We start from the raw sequence: 23,127 nt of genomic DNA on the forward strand, positions 1-23,127 counted from the left end.
AGTGACTGTGGCATTTATATCTGGGATGCAAGCCGAGCATGCCTCTGGTTCTCTGTTATCTCGTTTAATAACCTTTTTGCAGGAGGAGGCTGGAGTACACCCAGGGGGTGGACAAGTGGGCAGATACCAGATTAGATCTTAGTGGCTGGAACCTGATTGGGAGGCTGGTTCCCTGGAGCCACCAAGCATAGACAGAGTAAGGGGGTGACAGAAAACCATGACTTGGAGGCTTTCAGGGATCACAGTAAGGCAGCCAACTTGGCCATCAAGGCCTCAGGGCAAATGAGGGGCTGAGAACAGGTATATTAGTTTGCAATTGCTGCTAGAACTCAATGCCACAGTCTGGGTGGGTTAAACAACATAAATTTATTTTCTCACAATTCTAGAGGCTAGAAGCCCAAGATGAAGGTGGTGTTGGCAGGGCTCATTTCTTCTGAGGCTTCTCTTCTTGGCTTGTAGGTGGCCATTTTCTCCTCCCTGTGACTTTACATCTTTTCTTTATGTCTGTGTCCTAATCCTCTTCTTATAAGGACACTAGTCATATTGGATTAACGACCACCCATATGTCCTCACTTAACTTTAATTAGCTCTTTAAAGATCACATCTCCAAATACAGACACAATGGGGGTTAGGATTTTTTTTTTTTTTTTTTTTTTTTGAGATGGAGTTTCACTCTTGTTGCCCAGGCTGGAGTGCAATGGTGCAATCTCTGCTCACTGCAACTTCCGCCTCCTGGTTTAAAGCGATTTTCCTGTCTCAGTCTCCCAAGTAGCTGGGATTACAGGGGCCCACCACCATACCCAGCTAATTTTTGTATTTTTACTAGAGATGGGGTTTCACCATGTTGGCCAGGCTGGTCTCGAACTCCTGACATCAGGTGATCCACCTACTTCAGCCTCCCAAAGTGCTGGGATTACAGGTGTGAGCCACGGTGCCCAACTGGGTTAGGATTTTAAAAATGAATTTTGAGGAAAGAAAATTCAGCCCATTACAACAGAAAACACTCAAGTGAGAGGGACCAAGGAGGTATGGAGGTGGAGTGAGCATCCAGGAGCGAGAGTGGGAGTGCACAGGTGAGGCAGTCTGGTTTAATAGCTCAGAGATGCAGAGGACCTGCCGCCAGCAATCCCTTACACATGCAAATTCTAAGACATACCTGCCCATTAGCCTGCCTCTGCCAGTAGAAGAGGAGGTGCTTCCAAATGTCAGCCCCACTGTTAATCCAGGAAATCCACAAATCCTTCCATTTTCAGGACCACTTTTCAGATGGGGCTTACTGTCTCAACTCTCAACCCCCAAAGGGGCAACAGGTTGGTTTCTCATCTGGTTGGTTTCTCTTGGCAACAGGGTCCGTCTTGTTGACCCTTTTGTAACAACAGGGTTCCCAGGGTAGAAGGTGAAATCCTCCCCATTTGTGGGCTCCGTTCCTGCCGTAGTTGGGTGCCACCATTAGGAAGGTCATACGACTGCTTACTGTGCCAAGGTTTTTACTGGTCAGAGGAGAGGTTGCCTGGGAGGACCCCTGTTCGTTATGGGGTTAATGCCAGAGGTGACATCTCAGCTCTGTTGTTCCTCAGGGCCCAGGGTTCAGCCATCTGTGTGTCTGGCTCCTTGTTCCCGGAGCACCCAGTAGCCACATCATCATCGTTTATTACCTCTGGACCCCAGAGTCTGGTCTGTGAGAGGGCCAGTTGTGCAGCACAAAATTAATGGCTTTGTTTGGAAGTCTCAGGCGAGAGATAGAAGAGGCAGTGTCACGGAACTTGATTTTGGGAGTTTGATGCATCGTCTCGTAAAATCTTGCTCACCAAATTAATTCAACGGTCAGGTGGCTTGGAAACTGGCCATTGACCCAAGCAAAAGTCAGGGATGGGTGATAATGGATCTATTAGGGATGAGGCCCACGGAAAAGGCTGCCACAGGGCTCAGAGGCAGGATGGTTCTTAATTAAACTCTTGTCTGATGAGCAGAGTAACCAGCTCATCAATAATTGATGACAGGTGCATATAGGTGAGGCCCCAGCTAGAAGAAAAAATCAGGGGCAGTGAGTTCCGAGTGGGTGGCAATTCATATAGAAGCTTCTTTATTTACCCTGCACCATGAGAATTTATCAATGCCGGTGAGGGCAGGGTGGCCAGAGGCATGCTCTGCTTGTTTTGTGGAGTGTATATGTTTGCCTTACTTCTTGTCTTTTTTGTATAAGTTCATTCCTGGGGCTTAGTGCTTCTACTGTGTGTCTGGCAGGGCATTGTGTACAGTTGCAAGGGTTGTGCACCCTGCACTCCTCCCTGAACTTGTGCAATACAGTTTCCAGTCTCCGCAAACAGGCACTGGGTTTTCTGTGTCTGTGGGCAGAGCACATGAGTGCTTCAGTCCATTCCATCCATCCAAAGAGCCAGAGGAATCCAGGTGGGGCTTGATGGGTGGGGGAGGGGCAGGGGGAGATGAAGCCGAGATAGCTCTGGGAGAGCAGGAGCCCACTTTCCCCTTAACAGGTGTCTCAGGACCCCTCCCTCCTCTAACTTGTAATAAGGCAATAATGCTATTTCTTATTCTTTATTTGCCCAGAATGTCTGTTATTTTCTTTCTTTCAGAATCCAATTTTCTTTTGACATTTCTGCCTAATGTAGCAAAGCATGACCTTTGTGAGAGGACATCACTGGCAGCCTGCTCTCTGCCTCGGGTTCCCCAGGACTCCTGGCAGGCTCCCTGCCTGCTCCTCCCTCGGAGATGGGCAGGGCTGCCCATTTCACCTGGGCTGTTCCTGTCTGCTGTCTTGCTAGTTCCTACCAGTTGCTTTTGTACCTTACCAGGGGCATGTTCTTCAGGGCTCAATGAGTCTGGGCTTTCTGACTGCCAACTACCCATTGGATATAGCTTCTCAGCTAGAACCATGGGTTTTGTTCAGGGAGGCACTGGAGAGGGGTAGGGAGCTTAAGGCAGGGGACAGGCACCTTCCCAAAGTGCTGCAGGGATTACCTCGTGGATTTGGAAGTTGGGGGCTTGTCCAGCTTTTGCTGCTGTGATGCTCTTGTGCATAGAGTAAACCAGGCAAAATAAAGCAAAACAGAAGATTTCTACCTAGATGAATCAAACACTTAGATTTAATAAAACCTCATAAAGCCTAATGGCAATGGAGACTCAGAGCAGTACCAAATCCTGTTGTCCTGAACCCCAAGTTTGAGCTCCTGGTCTATTAGGGTAGGGTCATGACTCAGTGGGAGTGTGTGTCTGGTCTCCAGCTCCACCCTTCTGAGCAGGAGCTGAGCTGCTCCATGGGGCTTTGCCCAGGTGGTGTCCTCAGGTGGTCATCATTGCAGTTCTTTTATCACACCTTTCTTTCTGATCAGTGGAGGAACAGTGAAAGTTTGTAGGAATAAGATGTATAGTCATTAGGGGTTTTGTGAAGCTGAGCATGATGGATGGCTTAGGTGTATAGGCTTTTAGTGAGCATATGCTATCATAACAGAGGTCTCAGCCTTGCAGAGAGGAGGTTGGTGACAGTGTAGGGCCATGGGGACTATCCTAGAGGCTTAAAAACTGTGAACAGAGAGAGTGCTGGGTACGGGGAAGACAGCAGAACAGTAAACTTGGGAGACATCTACCTACGTTTCTTTCCCTTCTCCTCCAGTCACCTGCACCCCCAGCATAAGACTGCCTCCCCTGCACAGTAATGGGCCGTCTCAGGGACCCAGCCAGTTCAGGCTGAGTTAGAACCAAGCCACCTCACCAAAAAGGGCTGCATCCAATGAGAAGGGGAAACCATGTATCTTTGGTTTTTCTTGTATTTTAGTGTCTACCCTGTTATGAACTGGGTAGACTCTCTCCCTATGTGATCTTACCCAGCCTCAACCTCTCCCATGAGCTCTAGACCCAGGAATCCAGCAGGCGATTTGACTTCTCTCTTTGGATAGCTAACAATGTTTCAAACTTGATATCTGCAAGGGGAAGGTCTCTATCCCATAGCCTCCATGTGATCCTTTGGCAGGCTTTCTCATTCTACTCAGTGATGTCACCATTCACCTGGCCACTCAATGATGTCACCATTCACCTGGCCACTCAGTTCTCTTTCCTCTCCAAAATCCAATCCAATAGGAATCCTGGCAGCTCTACCTCTAACACTTATCTTGATCCATCAACTTGATTATCTCCACTCCCTTCTCTTGGTTGGAAGACTGTAGCAGCCTCCTAACTGGCCTGCCAACTTCCAGTCTTGGCCTTCTATTTTTAAAAATGGTAATTAGACTATGTCACTTCTCTGCTGAAAACCATCCAATGCCTTCCCACCACTCTTTAATATCAAATCCAAACTCCTCCCTATGGCCAACAAGTGTGGCGTGAATCCCTCTCCCACTTATCCCAAAGCACTCCTCAGTCCTTCCTGACTGACTTCCTTCCTGATCCCCTGGATCTCTCAGGCCTTGACATTTGCTACTTCCACTGCCTGAAACACTCCTCCCTTGGTACTCAGCTCTTTCTTCTTCTTGGCTCAGGACCAATGCTACCTTTTCAGAAGGCACTTCTCTCTGAGCCCTTCCCACTCCTGTATCAGTTACTTATATCACGGTGTTGATACTCTTCCTTCTGCTTTTCATCTCTAACTTGAATATAAGATTCCAGAGAGAACTTCCCTTCCCCCTCAATGGTCGACCCCCTCATTCCTCAGTGGAGCCTCAATAAATATTTATTGTAGAAGTCATCTAAATATAGGTGTGTGTGTAAGCATATGTATGTGTATAAACAAGAGTCTGTGTTTGCCTTTAGTACCTACAGGTTTAATAGACACAAGTATACACACATCATGTTTGTGTGGATAGATATTTACCTAAATGGAATCAGCACTGCCATTTGTTCCCATCAGTAGATGAGTACATTGTTCCTGGGATGCCACTTCAATTCTAGCAGTGTCTAACTGCTGCCTTTAAGGACTGTTATCACATCAAAAGTTGTTTGCTGAGCCTGGCAAAGTAATAACCGTGGGCGTGTTTCTTCTTTTATCCAGAAGACTAATGGCTGCTCCTTTCCCCTGTACATCCTAATGAGAACAATTAAATAGCCATTAGGAGGAGAACAGACGTGTGAACAAAAGGCTGATGTCTTGATCATTGGTGGGCATGTTTGCTGGGAGAGACACTGGCTAAATGGAATTGTAGGTGACCTGCAGAGTTTTTCGACCTGTGTGCATGTTAAGAATGCTAGCGGGCTTATCTACCCTGAGAACTCCCTGTCCTCTTAGAGAAGGATGGCTTCACAAAGGCTCTGTAAACTTTTATTGTGGGGAGGGCATATGGGAGAATGACCATAATAATTTAATGGTTTCTTTGATTTATAAAATCTTGCCCTTTAAAAGGCCTCAAAAGCCTATCCAAACCTGATCTATGGCCTCAACTATTAGCAGATGTATCACTAGCCTAGCAGAATGAAGAAGAGGGAAAACATAGCCAGGCTCCAGTGAAATGACTAAGCTTACTACCTAGAGCATTATTTGTGCCAGACTTGTTTTAAAAATTTCCCTTTATTTGTCAATCTTGCAGAAACCTGTCAAGTAACCGGCTCACCACACTCTCGTGGCAGCTCTTCCAGACGCTGAGTCTTCGGGAATTGTAAGTTTGGTATTGAAGACTGTCCAGGTACTGAAGTGCTGGTAATGGGTGAATGGGGAGAAGTGTCAAGCAATGGAACTACCTGAAGGCTGAGCATACATCTACTTGAAGAGCCTCCTTGGGTTGGTTGACATAGAATGTACCATATTCAGTGACAGCAATTAACCCTGTCGCTTGACTTCTGATGCTCTTTCTGGGCACAGTCAATTTCAGAAGACAGGAGTCTCTTCTCTTATCATGACTTAATTTTGTGATCTGTAGGTAATTAGTTATAATAGTATAGATATTTATAATAAAGAATTTATAATAAATAACATTCATAGTATGTAACTTGATAGACTGTTAGGTATGCTTTCATTTATATAACCTTAGATTTATCATCATAAGAGTCATAAGAGGTAGATATTATTATTCTCTGCATTTTATGGGTAACAATTCTGAGCCCTAGAAAAACATGCGAGACTCAACTAAGACCACATTTCTAGGGACTAGCCAAGCTGGGACTTGAACCCACACCTTCTGACTTCAAAGTACGTGTCTTTTCACCACTCATAATCTTCTTCAGCTTATTTGGCTTGAGTATTGACATGCAAGGGGTTTGAGGAGGCCATATATTTTTTCTATCTGCGTGTGGACTGCTTAGCCTTGCTGTGGTCCAAGGCTGATCAGGGCACCCCTATCCCAGCCAGCCATTCTGCACAAACAGATGTAAGCTGGATGAGTGAACATTCATGACCACTGCTGGAAAAAATAACTCATGTTGATGAGTGAGTCATCGGGGTCATCTCTGTGCATGAAGGACATCATATTATGTTGAGGGTATAAATCAAGCAATAAATTGAAAAGGAATTGAGGCATGGATCAAGTTAGGGAGTCAGGGTTCCAGAGACACCACTCATGTGTTCCCTCTTATTTGGTGACGCAGATCCAAATTCACTGAATGCAGATTGCTTTACTCTACCAAGAGGCAATGACCTTGGACCTCTGCCTATGCCGTTGGCCTTTCAACTTGTTCTCCCTTCACCTAGCAAGACCTGACTTCATGGATGTGTCAAAACCTTACCTTTTCAGACCCAGCTCTTGATGCTTTACATCAAGCATCCCAATAACCTATTACCCCATGATGACCTTGTATACTGTAGGTGGAAAAGATAAATTAACATGACTACTACAATTTACTACTAACACTGATTTCTGAGTTCTTCCTCTGTGCCAGGCATTGTGCCAAGCAATCTATTAAGTTGTATACTTAATTTACTTTAATCCTTATGGCAATTCTGTAAGTAGGAATTATTACTATCACTTCACTTTGGAGGACTCTAAGATGCTTAGCAAGGTTAAGTATCCTGTTTAAGGTCACTCACTGAATAGTGGCAGGGTGTGGACCCAAAGCCTTGACCACTGTGCTCAACTATCTCCCAATGTTTTCAGTCTGTTTCCAACACAAGGATCTATTCTACGATAATTTAAAAAAAAAAAGACATGATTGTGGTCTTTCTGAAGTTACCCTAGAACTGATTGAGGGCCTTGGAGGATCTCTTTCTTGGGTGTCTTGCATGTAATTATTCTGGAACCCGTCACCCCTTCATCTTCAGGAGACCAGGGATGGCATCTCTCCAGGGAACACAGGGGGTCTGCTGTTGGCTGAATTATTGAGAAAATGTTCAGTGCTCTTTCTAAAAAATTATTGGATGTGAAATCAATGGTGTGCTGCTGCCCTGGTGACCTGTTTCGTGGAGTTTTAGAAACAGTCATTCCGTGGATATATATTTAAAGAAAATGTCAGATTTCTCCCAGAGGATCATGGGATTCTGCATTCATCTTTGCCTGGGATCAATACACCAGTGAGCTAGATGTGACTTATGGAGGAATGAGGACATTCCCTCCAGTGTGAGTCAGTGTGTGAGTGCCACCATGTCCATGGTACATTTATTTCTGTCATATTGTTAACTAAGAAAAAATTATATTAGAGAATAAAGAAGCCCCCCTTCTAAGGAGCAGTCGCCCTGGTAGGGGTCTAGTTTTTGAGGAAGAATTAAATCTTGAGAGAGAAAAATTTATCTTTTGGCTGGAGGGGCCACGTGTTGGCTCTTAGCTGTGGCTATGATTAAAATCCAAACAATCCCAGTTCCTGGCAAATGGAAAAGGGGGTAGTATTTTCTTGTCTGACTTCCTGATTAGTCCACATGGCGCCATCTGCTATGAGCCATCTAGACTGCCAGGGTCTGCTCGATGGAGCCTGTGGGCTGGGGTGTGGGATGGGTTGGGTATTTCCAGGAAGAAAGAATTTTGGCCCTGGAGGAGAAAGGGCTCAGTGCGTTGTGGAGCCAGGAAAGCCACAGACCAGAAGTGTGAGACTTCAAGTGACCCTCTGCAGGGACAGAAGAGGTAGAGGGTGCACAACAATTCCTTAGCATGTTTCTTTCCATCATTAAGGACCTCTGCTGTACCCCAACCAGCCCCTTGCCCAGTAGAGGATCCTTGCTATAAGAATGGAAGGTCTGAGTGTCCACGACTTTTCCAGTAGGGCAGAAGGAGAAGGAAGAGGCACATCTGGAGCACCTCATGTGTGTGAGGTTCTGTCTCATCCTTGGAACAATCCCACAGGGAGGTAGCCATATAACCAGTGTTACAAATGAGGGATTTGAGGCTTAGCTAAGTTAAACAGCTAGTTCAAGATCACATGGCTAGTAAGTGGTACATCTGGGAATGAGTGTTATGATTTTTATTATTATCACTACCCTGATCCGATCTGCTGTTTCCAAAGATGATGCTCTTTCTTTCACCTGACTCAAGCAACACACCCTGCATGCTCAGCCTCTCCTTCCAGAAGCCCCTCTCAAGATGGCGGGTCCCTTGAATGGAATCAAAGGAAACAACCAAACAACCAACCAAACAAACAAACAAACAGGTTACCATCTCAGAGTTCCTGCAGTGCACCAAGACCCTTCCTCTACTTTCTCTCATTTACTTTTGTGGGGTGAGGGGGATGGTCTTGACCAAGCCCCTGGCTCATGACTTCCCCTCTGTCCAGGGGGGTGTGCCTCTTATTGAGTGAATTGGAAGCATCTTCCATGATCTGCCTTAGAGTAGCCAGCATGGTTTCAGTGGCACAGGTTGGAAAAATTTGACATGGCATTGTGCAGTGCTCTCAGAAGTTTCTGGTTATGGCAAGATGATTTTTTTTTTTTTGCTTGTGGAGAAGATTGTCCAAAAATCAGAGCAAGAATCAGAGAGATTGTCTTAGAGATAAAGAATGAATTAGGAAGAAAAGAAGCTTAGATTCTGAATCTCAAGATACAGTTTAGGCAATGGCAAGAGGTCCCAGAGGATGTGGGTCCCAGAGGTCCACAACACAGAAACACTCCAGCAGTGCCCCAAGGACCCTTAATTTATCTTGAACAGGCTTCTCTGAATACCCTGCATGCACGGAGCAGACATGATTAAAATAGATTGGAGTATTTCATTTTCTTTTAAAGGAAAGTGATAATTACCTCTGGTATCATTTGAAGATTTAATCGACTTGGTAAAATATTAACTCAGTAGCGGGGATGGGTTAGGGCTGGTCCTGGTGCATTTCTCTTCCCAGTCTTGGCTGTGAAAACTTTCCACAGCTCTTGGAGACGTCACTAAACAATAATGTTAGTGATAGTATTACTATAGTGATCATTTCTGGCCTCTTAGTAGTTTCTTTTTGTTCCCAGATCATGCTAACATACATTATCATGAATCCTCCTAATAAATTTGTGAAGAAGGAAGGTCGAGCACAATGATCCCCATTTTATTGGTGTTAAAAGAGAACCTTAGAGAGTTAAGTTATTTGCTGTATTAGTTTCCTAGGCTGCTTTAACAAATTACCACACACTTGCTGGCTTAAAACAATAGAACAGGCTGGGCACGGTGGCTTACGCCTGTAATCTCAGCACTTCAGGAGGCCGAGGCGGGCGGATCACGAGGTCAGGAGATCAAGACCATCCTGGCTAACACAGTGAAACCCCGTCTCTACTGAAAATACAAAAAATTAGCCAGGCATGGTGATGGGCACTTGTAGTCCCAGCTACTCAGGAGGCTGAGGCAGGAGAATGGTGTGAACCTGGGAGGCGGAGCTTGCAGTGAGCCGAGATCGCGCCACTGCACTCTGGCCTGGGCGACAGAGCCAAACTCTGTCTCAAAAAAATAAACCAAACAAACAAACAAACAAACAAAACAATAGAACATTATTGTTTCACCATTCTGGAGGCCAGAAGTTTGAAATAAGGGAGTTGGCAGGGCCATACTCCCTTCAAAGCCTTTGTGGGAGAACCCGTCCTTGCCTCTTCCAGTGTCTGATGGCTCCTGGTGTTTCTTGGCTTGTGGCAGCATCACTTCAACCTCTGACTCCATCTCATATGCCTGCCATCCCTGTCTTTTTGTCTTTAATCTTCATCTTCTTTCTTTTTCTATTTCATTTTATATTTTTGAGATAGTCTTGCTCTGTAGCCCAGGCTGGAGTGCAGAGGTGTGATCTTGGCTCACTGTAACCTCTACCTCCCAGGTCCAAGTGATTCTCCTGCCTCAGCCTCCCAAGTAGCTGGGATTACAGGCATGCACAACCACGCCCAGTTATTTATTTATTTTTTTGTATTTTTAGTAGAGATGGGGTTTCACCATGCTAGCTAAGCTGGTCTCGAACTCCTGGCCTCAAGTGATCTGCCCGCCTTTGTCCCCCAAAATGTTGGGATTACAGATGTGAGTCACTGTGCCCAGCATGTCTTTCTTTTTTAAGGGTACCAGTCATTGGATTTAAGGCCCACTTGAAATCGAGAGTGATCTTATCCCTTGATCCTTAACTTGATTACATCTGCCAAGACTTTATTTCCAAATTAGGTCACATTCACAGGTACTAGGGGTTGGACTTGGATATATCTTTTTGGAGGACACAACTAAACCCAGTATATTCACTCGAAACGACAGAGCTGGCCCAACTCAGATGTTTGGTTTGTGTGCTTTTCCTACCATCTGACTGTTGTTATCTCAAGGAGGCCTGTGCTGATGTCTTCATCTTTTGGGAATCCTGTACTGGGTGACAGCAGGGCTGTCCTGGCTGATCTGGGTCCCCTCCTCATTTTCCACTGCCCGGCCCCAGGACTGCCACTGGCATTGTTGATACTGTGCAGGGAAGAAGAAAACAACTAGAGTGATGACCGGAGGGAATCAGTGTTTTCTAAATACCCAGTGGTGGCCTTGGCTGTGCTGCAAAGTGCCTATCCTTACAAGCTCAGATGGGGCTGAGTTAATCTGTGGGGAGCCCTCAGGGCCCTGCGATTACACCCCAGGCCATCTTGGGGCAAGGGCTGGATGTTGGTAAGCTTTGCCTTGCAGCAGCTGCTGCTGTATTATTCATGGAACCACCTGCATTATTCATGAAGCTTGGAAAGCCATGCTTTAGGTTCCACAGGACTGCCCCCAAAGCCCTGGCTAAAGGCTCCCCTGCTTGAGACCTGGTTCAATGGGAGGAGGGACACAAGATGGACAGCATCATTTAGACTTAGGATGTGCCGGTCTTTGCTTCTTGCCCACCTCACCATTTGAATCCTCTCTTGTCCAGATACAGACGATTGTGGATTTGCTCAGTGGGCTGTCTAGGGTGTCATTGTTTTTTTTTTTTTGTTGTTGTTTTTTTTTTTTTTTTTTTTTTTTTTTTGAGACGAAGTCTCGCTCTGCCGCCCAGGCTGGAGTGCAGTGGCCGGATCTCAGCTCACTGCAAGCTCCGCCTCCCAGGTTTACGCCATTCTCCTGCCTCAGCCTCCCGAGTAGCTGGGACTACAGGCGCCCACCACCGCGCCCGGCTAGTTTTTTGTATTTTTTAGTAGAGACGGGGTTTCACCGTGTTAGCCAGGATGGTCTCGATCTCCTGACCTCGTGATCCACCCGTCTCGGCCTCCCAAAGTGCTGGGATTACAGGCTTGAGCCACCGCGCCCAGCCGGGTGTCATTGTTTTAAGACTCAAAATGCTTTCTGCTGTGTATGTGTCTTGTTCTCTTGGAGGACAGTCCAGAGGGATGGGGGGAAAGCCCCACAGGTCTTTTGCAGTTTCCCGTAAACTCAGTTGGAACAAAGGACCAGGTTTCAGGGTGCATCCCAGCTGCTGGATCAGGTCCTGTAAGCAGGACCCTGGGGGGAAAGGATGGAAGGAAGCAGAAAATTTGTACAAAGCCTTTGCCTGGCAGCATCCTTGGCACATTCCAAACATCTCACCTAATTCTCCGGCCAGCCTCAGGACATTCTGATGCTGTCTGCCTTTGGGGGGCCATGAGATGCTGGGATGTGCAGCAGTGCAGGTACCAGACGGGAAGCAGCACCACATCAAGTGCTGTGTGACTTGCGGCAATGCAGCCAAGCCCCTCGCCTGTCTAGTCTTTTCCACCCAGGTGGATAATTTGTATTTTTACACCTACTTAATAATGAATGACTGCATCTTGTCAAGTGAGCAGCTGGGAAAATCCAGGCTGACCTGGTTCAGTTCGCATATATTCAAGCATCTGGACCCTCCTTGTCATTCCAGCAGGGTGGCCAGGCCTCTCCTTGCAGCCCCCACAGTGTGAGCCCACACCACACCACCTCCTCCAGCCTCTCTTTCCTGCACACACTGGGCAGCTCATCTGACCTTCTGCTCTCCTTTTCGTGAGGGTTAAGTGAAATAATGCGTGGAAGGCATTTAGTCTAGTGTTGGCACTATGGCGAGTGCGATGCTAGTATTATGATCCTATAATGTCTATTACTTCCCTCTCATTTTTTCCTGCCTACCTTTTCTGTTTTTGTGTCTCATGTCCAGTCACACAGGCATCTTGACATAACCCCAAGGCAACACCTCCAAGGCTTCTTGACCTCATCCTTCCCTTTCTCCTTCTAAGAGCTTGATCTCTCCTTCCCCAGCCTCACCCCCATCCCAACCTCATTTCTAATGTGTCCTCTCTTCCTTTTCGCTGGTTCTTTCTCTTCTGTTTTGAACCAAAGACAGTTCTCCCTGCCATTGATTTCCTGTCTCTTGGAGCTTAAAATCTTGGGGTCATCTTTCACTTTTGCCTCTTCTTTTATCCCCTACAAAGCACCACGTACCATTTTGCCTTCCTTGTGATGTTTACTGGATCTTCTCTTCCCTCTCTCCAGTTTTTCTCACTCCACTCTAGGCCTGTATTAACTAGGCAGCAGTTCTCAAGTGGTGATCCAGGGTGTCCTGGGGGGCCTTAAGACCTTTTCAGGAGACCGTGAAGTAGAATCTATTTTCATAGTAACATTGAGCCATTATTTGCCTTTTTCACTCTCACCCTCTTATGAGCGTACCGTGGAGTTTTCCAGAGGCCACAGGACGTGATAACATCATGGCTCTGATGAGGCATGGAGTTTGTGCTAATGTATTCTGGAGTGTTACATCTTTCTCAGGGTTAATTTTTAATGGGTAAATAGTGATAGACATGACTCACATAAACAACAGCTCTTTGAGGCCCTCAGTAATTTTTTTGGGAGAGTGAAAGGAGTTCTGAAACTAAAAGTTTGAGAATTGACCTGGACCCTGCCAGTCTATATGGTGCCTATGTGTGAGTTACAAAAGATGCCCCATCTGGATGCATGTAGCTGTGGGTCAGGGTTACAGCTGGGTCCGGCCAAGAGTGTGCAGAGTGGATTTTATCCTCTGTTTATCCCTTTGGTTGAGTACTTTGAGAAATGCTCAAACTACACAACTGTACATGTTGACCCTTTGTTTATAAGTAATCCTAACTGGCTTCTCAGTCTCTAGTTTTCCTCTTCTCCAGCTTATCCTGTACTTTATTGTTGGATTTCTCTTTTTACAGATTTCTTTGTTCATATTGTTCTCCAGTTCTAGAGGCCTCAATGGTTTTCCCCTGCCTCCTGGATAAATTCCAAATTTCCTGATGTGGCAGTAAAAGTCCTCTACTATCTGGCTTCCACTCGCCCTTCCAGCTATATTTCCCAGCACTCCTCAACACATTCTCTGTCCTACTAAGCCTTTCTTTTCTGTTTTCACACCTTACTTTCAACTTCCCTTTGCATTTGTTACTTCCTTCTACTTACCCCCAGCCCCTGTGCCACCTCCCCCCGCCAACCTGGTCTTTGCCTACATGAGCTCCTGAAGTCAGGGCTCCTAGCTTGCTCCGCTCTGCTTCTCCCATGCACCCAGCAATGCCTTGCACATGACAGATGGGGTGGAGAGTACATGAGTTTTGAAGTCCAGCACAATGAGGTTTGAAACTGTGCTGTGTTGCACACCAGCCAAAGGACCTTGCACATGTGACTTAACCCCTCCAAACATCAGAGAGGGCCCCTCCCTCCTTGCAATTTTGGCCATCTCCCAGGGTTGTTGTAAGAAGCAAATGGCTCAGTAAGAGTTCTTTCCGTTTCCTTCACCTTTCTGACAGAGTACCATGTGCAGAGAGTACTTTTAGGCTAAGAGGATGATACCATGTAGGGGTATTTACACATTCTGCCTCTGGTGTCTTAGTAACTAGAAAGCACTGATTCCTTTCCCCAGGGGCCTCACATTTTCCTGAAAGCTGATTAATTTTGATGCATGCTTAACTATTTTGGAGTTTGCCAGTTGTCAAAAATATCCTAGGTCTTAGTGTGGTGTGCCCAAGTGCCCCTCCCTCTGCATTCCAACAGATTCATCTCCTTGATGGTCCAGAAAGAGAATCATGTTTCCTCTAATGATCCAAGCATTCAGATTTATCCGGTGCTCTTTACTCTGAGTTTTGGATTGATTAATGCTGTTCATCCTCTCCTTAATAATCCCATTGAGGGGGGAGGTGACTTGCTTCAAGTCACAAGGAAAATCAGTGGAGAAGGAGGTCCTTGAAGGTGACTCTTCCCCTATCAAACATTCTTCTTCACCAGGCTGAGTGCTTCTGAAGGACAGCGACTGTCTTCTTCATCTCTGTGTCAGCAGCACTCAGCCCATGGCCAATTATGGAGCAGGTGCTTATTAAGAATTTATTGGATTTATGGAAGAATAAAGCTGGTCTCAGGAAGGGCTTTGAGCATATCTTGGAAATAGATAACCACCTACTCCCCCAGGGAGAGTCAGCCAGTCTCATTCTCTCTCTTTTTCTATGTCCTTTAACAAGAATTTATATGCCAGGCTCAGTTCTAGGTTAGGGAATGGACAAAACAGGCAATGTTGCTGACCTCAATGGAGCTTAATTTTTATTCAGGGAGACAGATAAACAAACTAATTAAAAATAAATATTTGAAGTGATGCCAGTAGTGATAAATTCTAGAAAAACGAATATAGCATGGCAAGGGACTGGGCAGTATTAGACTGAGAGAGCCAGCCTTGTAGAGATGTTGGGTAAGAGCTTGGCAGGCAGTGGAAACAGCAAGTGCAAAGGTCCTGGGGTAGGAACAAACCAGTCAAGCAGGTGACCTTTCAGACACCAAGGTCAGTGTGGCTGAAGAGGAGGAGGGAGTGAGGGAAGATGAGGTCAGGGAGATGATGGAGAATGGTGCAGATTATTTAGGACTTTAACTTTGATTTTCAGTGAGATGGAAGGCCATTGGAGGGTTTTGAGAAGAGGAACATCTCGAGCTGATGTCTGTTTGTTTGTTTGTTTTTCTTGAGACAGAATCTTGCTCTGTCTCCCAGGCTGGAGTGCAGTGGTGCCATCTCGGCTCATTGCAAGCTCCACCTCCTGGGTTCATGCCATTCTCCCTCCTCAGCCTCCTCAGTAGCTGGGACTACAGGTGCACACCATCATGCCCGGCTAATTTTTTGTTTTTGTATTTTTAGTAGAGACAGGGTTTCACAGTGTTAGTCAGGATGGTCTCGATCTCCTGACCTCGTGATCTGCCTGCCTCAGCCTCCCAAAGTGCTGGGATTACAGGTGTGAGCCACTGGTGTCTCCTTAAAAGGATCTCTTAGACAGTTGCAATAAGTGGGGTGGATTTCTTTCTTTCTTTCTTTTTTTTTTTATTTTGAGATGGAATCTCGCTCTGTTGCCAGGCCGGAGTGCAGTGGTATGATCTCGGTTCACCACAACCTCCATCTCCTGGGTTCAAGCGATTCTGCTGCCTCAGCCTCCTGAGTAGCTGGGACTACAGGTGTGCACCATCACGCCCAGCTAATTTTTGCATTTTTAGTAGAGACAGTGTTTCACCATGTTGGCCAGGATGGTTTCAATCTCTTGACTTTGTGATCTGCCCATCTTGGCCTCCCAAAGTGCTGGGATTCCAGGCATGAGCCACCGCGCTTGGCTGGATTTCTTTTCTTAACAAATTGAGTTTATTGTTTTAAAACTATAATTTATGGACTTACAAGGATTTTTCCACTTCTTTTGCAACCTTGTTAAATCCCGCCTCCCCTTAATTCTTGAACAGGTAGTGTCCCTCTTGTCCTCATAGCCCTGGGAAGGTTCTGAGCCATCTTCGGTTCAGAGGTTCCCTTCCCCTCTCTCTTTGCCCACAGGAGGTTGGAGCAGAACTTTTTCAACTGCAGCTGTGACATCCGCTGGATGCAGCTGTGGCAGGAGCAGGGGGAGGCCAAGCTCAACAACCAGAACCTCTACTGCATCAACGCTGATGGCTCCCAGCTTCCTCTCTTCCGCATGAACATCAGTCAGTGTGGTGAGTGAGTGGCCGCCTGGCCCAGCTGGCTCCAGGGAGGCATCCCTCAGACACCAGAGATGGTGGTGGATGTTACCTTGGGATGCCAGAGCCTTCCTTTCGAAATACCCTTCCAGCCTTGAACTCTGCAGTTGTGTGCAGATCTCCTGACTAACCATTCCCCTTCTTGGTCATTCCTGTCCCTTTGTGCACGAGCCATAGGAAGATTGGTTTCAGGAATGCAGACAGGAGTTAAATGTGCTCCTTCTCATCATACCAGATTCCCTTTCCCTCTGTGAGTTACCTGTCAACGAAAGCTGAAGGAGTGTATCTCAAAATGTGGTCTCTGGACTCCCTGTGGCAGCACCTTCTAAGGAGTTTCCAGAAAAGCAGATTTCTGGGCCCAGCCACAGACTTTGAGAATGTCTGGGGATGGGTCCCAGAAATCTGAATTTTAAGCAAGTTCCCCAATGGGAGACTGAAACACTATTATTTAGATAACCAGAACCCAAAGTGTAATGATGCCATTGAGCTTAATTGCCAGAAATGCATTCCTTGAGCACTGCCCCCACCCCTCCACCTCCCGCTGCAATGTGGGAGACTACAGCTGCATGGGCTTCAATTCTGAGTTCTGATGTCTACTGGGGAGGTGATGGAAAGCGTCTTGGATTTGTGGGTTTTCCAAGAACCCAAGCAGGTGGTGTTAGAGTCATTATTGAACAAGGCAAGAAGTGCCACCATCAGGCCTATGGACAGAGCTTCCTTTGGGTAGTAAGTGTTTGCCTGTCTTTTCACCCACTTTGTCTGGCTCCCAGACCTTCCTGAGATCAGCGTGAGCCACGTCAACCTGACCGTACGAGAGGGTGACAATGCTGTCATCACTTGCAATGGCTCTGGATCACCCCTTCCTGATGTGGACTGGATAGTCACTGGGCTGCAGTCCATCAACACTCACCAGGTAGGCATCCTGGGCTTGAGCCCCATCAGGAGGTTAGGGAGTGATCACATTGTAGTCTTGAAGAAGAGGGAAAATTTGTGGTCTTGTTACTATAGGAGAAAACACATAGACTTGAGTTACATGCAGCTGCAATATTTTCTAGCCATTCTGCTCTACACATGCTACTCAACTTCTCTGTAACTTAGTTTTTGCTTCTGTAAAATGGGCATAGTATTGAACTACCATTCACCTCATAGGGTTAATAGGAGGATGGCCTGAACCATTGCCTATGAGAAGCCTGGCATTTGGTAGGTGTGCTTTCACACAAAGATCTCCTTCACCTTCTGCTCAGCTTTCCTTTTGATTCCTAAAGGTATTTGGGGATTAGGTAGCAGAGCCATCTTTGTAGAGGCTGTTTGATTGTTACCTTTTTATTGGGGTTTTCAGACCAATCTGAACTGGACCAATGTTCATGCCATCAACCTGACGCTGGTGAATGTGACGAGTGAGGACAATGGCTTCACCCTGACATGCATTGCAGAGAATGTGGTGGGCATGAGCAATGCCAGTGTTGCCCTCACTGTCTACTGTAAGTGCATATTATTATGGGGGATGGCTGTGTGTGAGGAAGAACTGGCATAGGAGGCTGGAAAGGGGCCAAGGTGTTGCCAGGGCTGAGCTAGAGCAGTGAGCTGGTCTACCAGTGGGGACAGAAGGACTCTTGTAGCGCAGGACTGAGAAGTAAGTCCTTGGATTAAAAACTCCAGAAGGAGCACCCTTGTCCCTCAGACGATGGTGTGGCTCCAACTCAACTACATCTTCAGGACACTTCTAAGTTGGCCTATTCTGCCTTTTATTAAACCCCTAAGAGGTCCCAAGAGGGAGCCCTCCAGCTAAGGTGGATCTAGGAAGCTTGGATGAAGACAGACATTTCTTCCCCTCTGCTGGGATTGTGGTGGGACTTCTGCTTCCCTCAGCCTTTTCAGAGTGGGTGGGGAAGAACTGGGATTCCCATTTTAGTTGCTGGAAGGCTACTGCGGGTGGTGGTAGACTCTGTGTCCTGGATTTCAGCTGGCTTCTCCCTTGACAGATCCCCCGCGGGTGGTGAGCCTGGAGGAGCCTGAGCTGCGCCTGGAGCACTGCATCGAGTTTGTGGTGCGTGGCAACCCACCACCAACACTGCACTGGCTGCACAATGGGCAACCTCTGCGGGAGTCCAAGATCATCCATGTGGAATACTACCAGGAGGGAGAGATTTCTGAGGGCTGCCTGCTCTTCAACAAGCCCACCCACTACAACAATGGCAACTATACCCTCATTGCCAAAAACCCACTGGGTACAGCCAACCAGACCATCAATGGCCACTTCCTCAAGGAGCCCTTTCCAGGTGAGGGCAGTGTAGCTGGCTCAGAGGTGTACGGATTCTTTCTACAAGCTTAGGAGGTGGGGCATGGTAGCTTGAGAGGAGAAGCAACATCAGTACTCATACTGCTATCACGGGCAAAAAAACACACACTGGAATATGTGCAACCACCAGCCGCATCTGGTGTAAACAAGGATAGAGTCTCAATTTTCCAATAGCTGTCATGGTAAAAACCAAGACTCCTTAGAAATAACAGTTGTGCATGTTAGAGCATACTGTATGATAGTAGAGAAAGCAGAGACAGTAATGGTAGAGAATTCTGACCCAGCCCTTTACTTGTGGGGAGACTCTGGGCCTAATAGTTTGCTTTTCTAAGCCTCAATTTCCTCTTCTATGAAATAGTCATGATTACACTTCTCCTGTGACTTTTAAATGAGTCAAGGTATATAAAGCACGTCACAGGGTTTGACACCTGATGATGGTTCCGTGACTTTCCATTGAAAAGGATTTGAGAGTGTGTCCAGTTTAACCCTCCATTTAACAGATGAATGAACTGAGCCTCATTCTACTTGCTGATCTGTGGCAAGGTTTGACTTGGATCTAGGCCCTGAGGTCTGTGGCTTCATTCCTCTCTTGTTCCATGGTGAGCTACTGTGGGTCATACCTGATGCCCTTAGCGTATAATAGTGCTAATGTCAAGTGGACCAGGAAAAATTATTGAAATTACTGAAGAACTTTGCTTGCTTTGATTTTGGGAGTTGATTCTGTCTTTTTCTGTCTGGGGTAAGATGCTTTAACTATCTTCCTGAAGTTGGAGGAGATAAAAACATCAAAAGAGTTTAGTGAAAGTGATTGTAGCATCTTTTTGTGGGTTCCGCAATTGATAAGTTTTGTCCATAAAGCCATGGGTCTTTGCTGAGCTTGGTGCTTTGTTTTGGGAAGTGACTAGGAGACCTAGGAATCAGGAGTTCCAATGGGATACAGTGTAAAAACTGATATGACACATACACACATGCACATGCATGCTCACACATGTGCACAAAGGGAAGAGGCAGCAAGAGCTAGCAGTAGGCAGCATCTGTTTTTCTGAAGTCAGCTTCACAGTCTACAAATTACCAGGGTGTGGCAGCTCCAGGAGGCCTTATTTATTTCAGTGCAAGGGAACTCATACTAGAGGCCCCAAGAGTGAAGTCGGAGAAATGTGGCTGCATGTGAAGCTAAATTCTTGCCATTGAGGTCCCAGGGATGATGGAGTCATCTTTTCAGAGGCGGTTGAGAATGTGCAGATATTTGAGGCCCTGGAAATCCCACATGGTCTGAAACTTCCATCATCCCCAGTATGCTTAGTGAAAGCCCCCATGACACTTCCCTTCCTGGGTCACACTGGGCTCTCTTTCAGCAGGTAGATGAGTCCTGGCCTGCACTGTGGAAGCAGAGGCTTTTAAAGCGGAGATACTTTGCTCTTATGGTCTACAAGGGCAGGCTAGGTCTTCCTGACATAAAAGACTGATTTTTATGCCTTTTTTTTTGCCCTGCCTATGGCCTGATGAAAGAATAAAATCTGTTTTTAAAGAGGAAAGGCTATACATTGGTGAGGGAAAGTCTCTATTGGTGAGGAAATGAAGCACACTGAAGCAATGCTTCTGTTTCCAAAGAGAAGCTTCTGGGGCCCAGAGAGGGGGGAACCCTAGAATGCTCAGGAGGGAGGAGAAGCCACTTCTGGGCTCCTTCTACCAGGGGTGTCCTGAGAGTTGTGAGGTAGCAGCAGCTGTTGGATTATGTGGTGGACACAGCTGCTCTGTTCTCTCCTTTATCTCAAGAGGAAGCAATTCTTTGCATCCTCTCAGCCCTCAGAGGTATCTCAGAAATACCTCCTCTGCCCCCATGAGATGCAGTAGCCCCTTCTGTTAGTCTCTGGATACCCTTGTCACCATAGTAAGTTATCAGTGCGCCTCAGGCCAGTGGTTCTCAAAAGTGACCTTTGGTCCTGGACCAGCCCCATCCACATCACCTGAGAATGTGTTAAAACTTAAGTTCTCACGCGCCACTCACATCTACTGAATCAGAGATTCCAGGGTGGGGTCTAGCAGCTATGTTTTAACAAGCCCCCAGGTGACTCCAGTACTCCCTCCTTTGCAATCTACTACCATGGAATTGGGTGGAAATCTGGCCCCAGGATGATGGAGGGAGGATAGAGTCACAGAGAAACTCAAAGAGAAAGCATCTCACCTGAGGTCATTTCCTCAGACCCATCTCCAACCTGCTAGGGCCACCCTGTGGGAAGGTTTGTTTGTTTTATGAGTTTAGGTCAGAGGAATCAATGGGTGATGAAAAGGCAGTGACAGGGAAAAGATGGGCCAGTCATGCCAAGTGACAAGATGCTTAAATGTTCAGGAGAATCAATTATCTGGGGGTGCAAGCGGAGATGCTTGATAACCCTCTAAACCGAATTCACCCCAGCTAAGCCTAGATGCAAAGCTGGTCTGTGATTCTTGCTCTTCTCTTTTGATGTGAGAGCGTGGAACATCATGATTATCATGTGTGTTTCTCTTTTGCTTCCAGGCAGCTAAGCATGGAGGCTAAGAGCAGGCACTCTGAAATCAGACAGACTTAGGTGCAGATCCCATCTGCGGCCTCTCCCAAATATCCCTCCCATCTGGTGGCCTGGGCTCCTAGCATGGGGCTTAGTGCAAGGTCAGTACTAGATGAAGGGCAATCACTTCTCTGTGCCTCTATTTCTGTATCTGTGAAATGGGAATGATAATATCTCCTGTCTAAGTTACCACGAGGCTTAAAGGAAGTCATGCCTGCCAAGTGCTTAGCAGTGCATCTGGACAGAGAAAAGGCTTACTAGCTGTGGGCCATGTTAAGATTCTTAGGATGTAGAACTGAGATGAATTCAAGAGTTCTAGAACCAGTAGTCATTCTCTGGTCAAACTAGTAAGTTCTAACAGATAATCTTAAGGTAGTCTAGGCTAGTGGTGATGGAACCACATTGCCAGGGCTCTAATTCTCACTCAATCACTTGTCAGCTCCGTGATGTCAGGCAAATTGCTTCACCTTCCTGCTTTTACCTTAAAGGTTGTGGTGAAGATTAATTTACAGAAGGGGCCCTTCTTGAAGAGTTATGGTCTGGGACTGTAGGAGACATGTGTATTCCCTTCATGGCACAGCCCCAGTTCACGTTCAGATTGTTCCTTGGTGTGCTGGACAAGTTCTCCTCCCAGCCTGCTGGTGTAGCTAGAGGTGAGGACCAGTCCTGGGTACCATCCTCTTCCAGGCTGAATGCCTGAACCCTCCCATAGGTTAGAGAGGAGTCAGGATGTCTCCTTCTTCCAAAGCTCATGTGCTTTCTGGATGTATAAATGCTTCCAGGCTCTGGCAAAGTCCTTAAACATTCATAGGCTGATTTGGAGATAACAGGGTTCACAGCCTTGACCAAAACATTTGGCTAATATAAGAATGTTCGCTAATAAATGGGAGCCTTATGAGACATATGCAAATCAATGTAAACTGCGAACTGATCTGGCCCCTCTCTTCTCTCAGGCTGTGAAACCCAGGCTAGAATTTCCATTTCCTCCATCCTCCCCCTGCCCCAAACAGGCATCTGGTCACCTGCCATTGAGAAGAGGGTGTTGGCATGAAGGGTATGGCCAGGAATGTGAAGATAGCTCTGTGGCTATCCCCCAAAACAATACAGAATAGACAACAAACAAGCAATCGAACTGCGTTTACCATAAGTAAGACTTTCTTTGAAGGATTCCCTCACAGAAACTATCCTATTCCCCACAGGTAGTTAGAGAATATCTGCTGGTTCATACTTAATAGAACTAAGACTGTGAGGGCCCACAATGAGTGAATGAATGAGTGAATGAATGAATGAATGAATATACTCTTACTTTTCAGGGCATGGTGGGCTGAGTCAGGAGGCTCTGTAGTATGATATAGTGCATCCCAAAGGGAACAGCAGCATCAGCATCTCCTGAAAACTTGTTAGAAATGCAAAATCTTGATACTTACCCCATGTCTACTGAATTAGAAACTCTAAGGTGAGGACTAGTAATCTGTGTTTCTTTTTAATTTTTAAAGATTTTTAACTTTTCATTTTGAAATAGTTTGAAATTCATATTTTAAAAAGTTACAAAATCATACAAGGCACTTCCTTCCACCCTTTGTCCAGCTTCCCCAGATGTTAACATTTTACCTAATCATGATGCAATGATTGAAACCAGGATGTTAACATTGGTCCATCACTATTGTCTAGTGTACAGATGTGAATTACAGTTTATCGATTGTCCCATTGATGCTTTTTCCTTGTCTAGGATTCAATTCAGAATTACACACTGCATTGAGCTCCTGTGTCATCTCACTCTCTTTAAATCTGGGACAGTTCCCCAGTGTTTGTCTTTCATGATCTTGGAACTTTCCAAGAATACTAGTTTTTTGTAGACTGTCTTTCCATTTGGAATTTTCCGATTTTTTTCCCTAATGATTAAATTCTAGCTGTGCATCTTTGGCAGGAACTCTGCAGAAGTGATGCTCTGCCCTCTCAGTGCATCGTTTCGGGGGTGTGTGATGTCAATAGGTTTTGGTACTGGGAGTGTTAACTTTATCACTTGGTCAAGGTG

At 46.2% G+C, this 23,127-nt stretch overlaps 1 protein-coding gene across 12 annotated transcripts in view; it reads left to right on the forward strand.

The window, feature by feature from the left end:
- NTRK3 (neurotrophic receptor tyrosine kinase 3) overlaps nt 1–23,127 on the forward strand; it is a 385,221-nt gene that overhangs the window by 106,325 nt on the left and 255,769 nt on the right. For all 12 annotated transcript variants that reach the window (XM_025392723.1, XM_025392719.1, XM_025392717.1 and 9 more), the window contains 5 exons: nt 5,535–5,603; nt 16,063–16,220; nt 17,015–17,157; nt 17,584–17,725; nt 18,227–18,523. In XM_025392723.1, the coding sequence (XP_025248508.1) occupies nt 5,535–5,603; nt 16,063–16,220; nt 17,015–17,157; nt 17,584–17,725; nt 18,227–18,523 (809 nt within the window). The remainder of the gene's footprint in view (nt 1–5,534; nt 5,604–16,062; nt 16,221–17,014; nt 17,158–17,583; nt 17,726–18,226; nt 18,524–23,127) is intronic.

This window comes from Theropithecus gelada, chromosome 7b (genome assembly GCF_003255815.1).
Source record: "Theropithecus gelada isolate Dixy chromosome 7b, Tgel_1.0, whole genome shotgun sequence".
Taxonomy (NCBI): domain Eukaryota; kingdom Metazoa; phylum Chordata; class Mammalia; order Primates; family Cercopithecidae; genus Theropithecus; species Theropithecus gelada.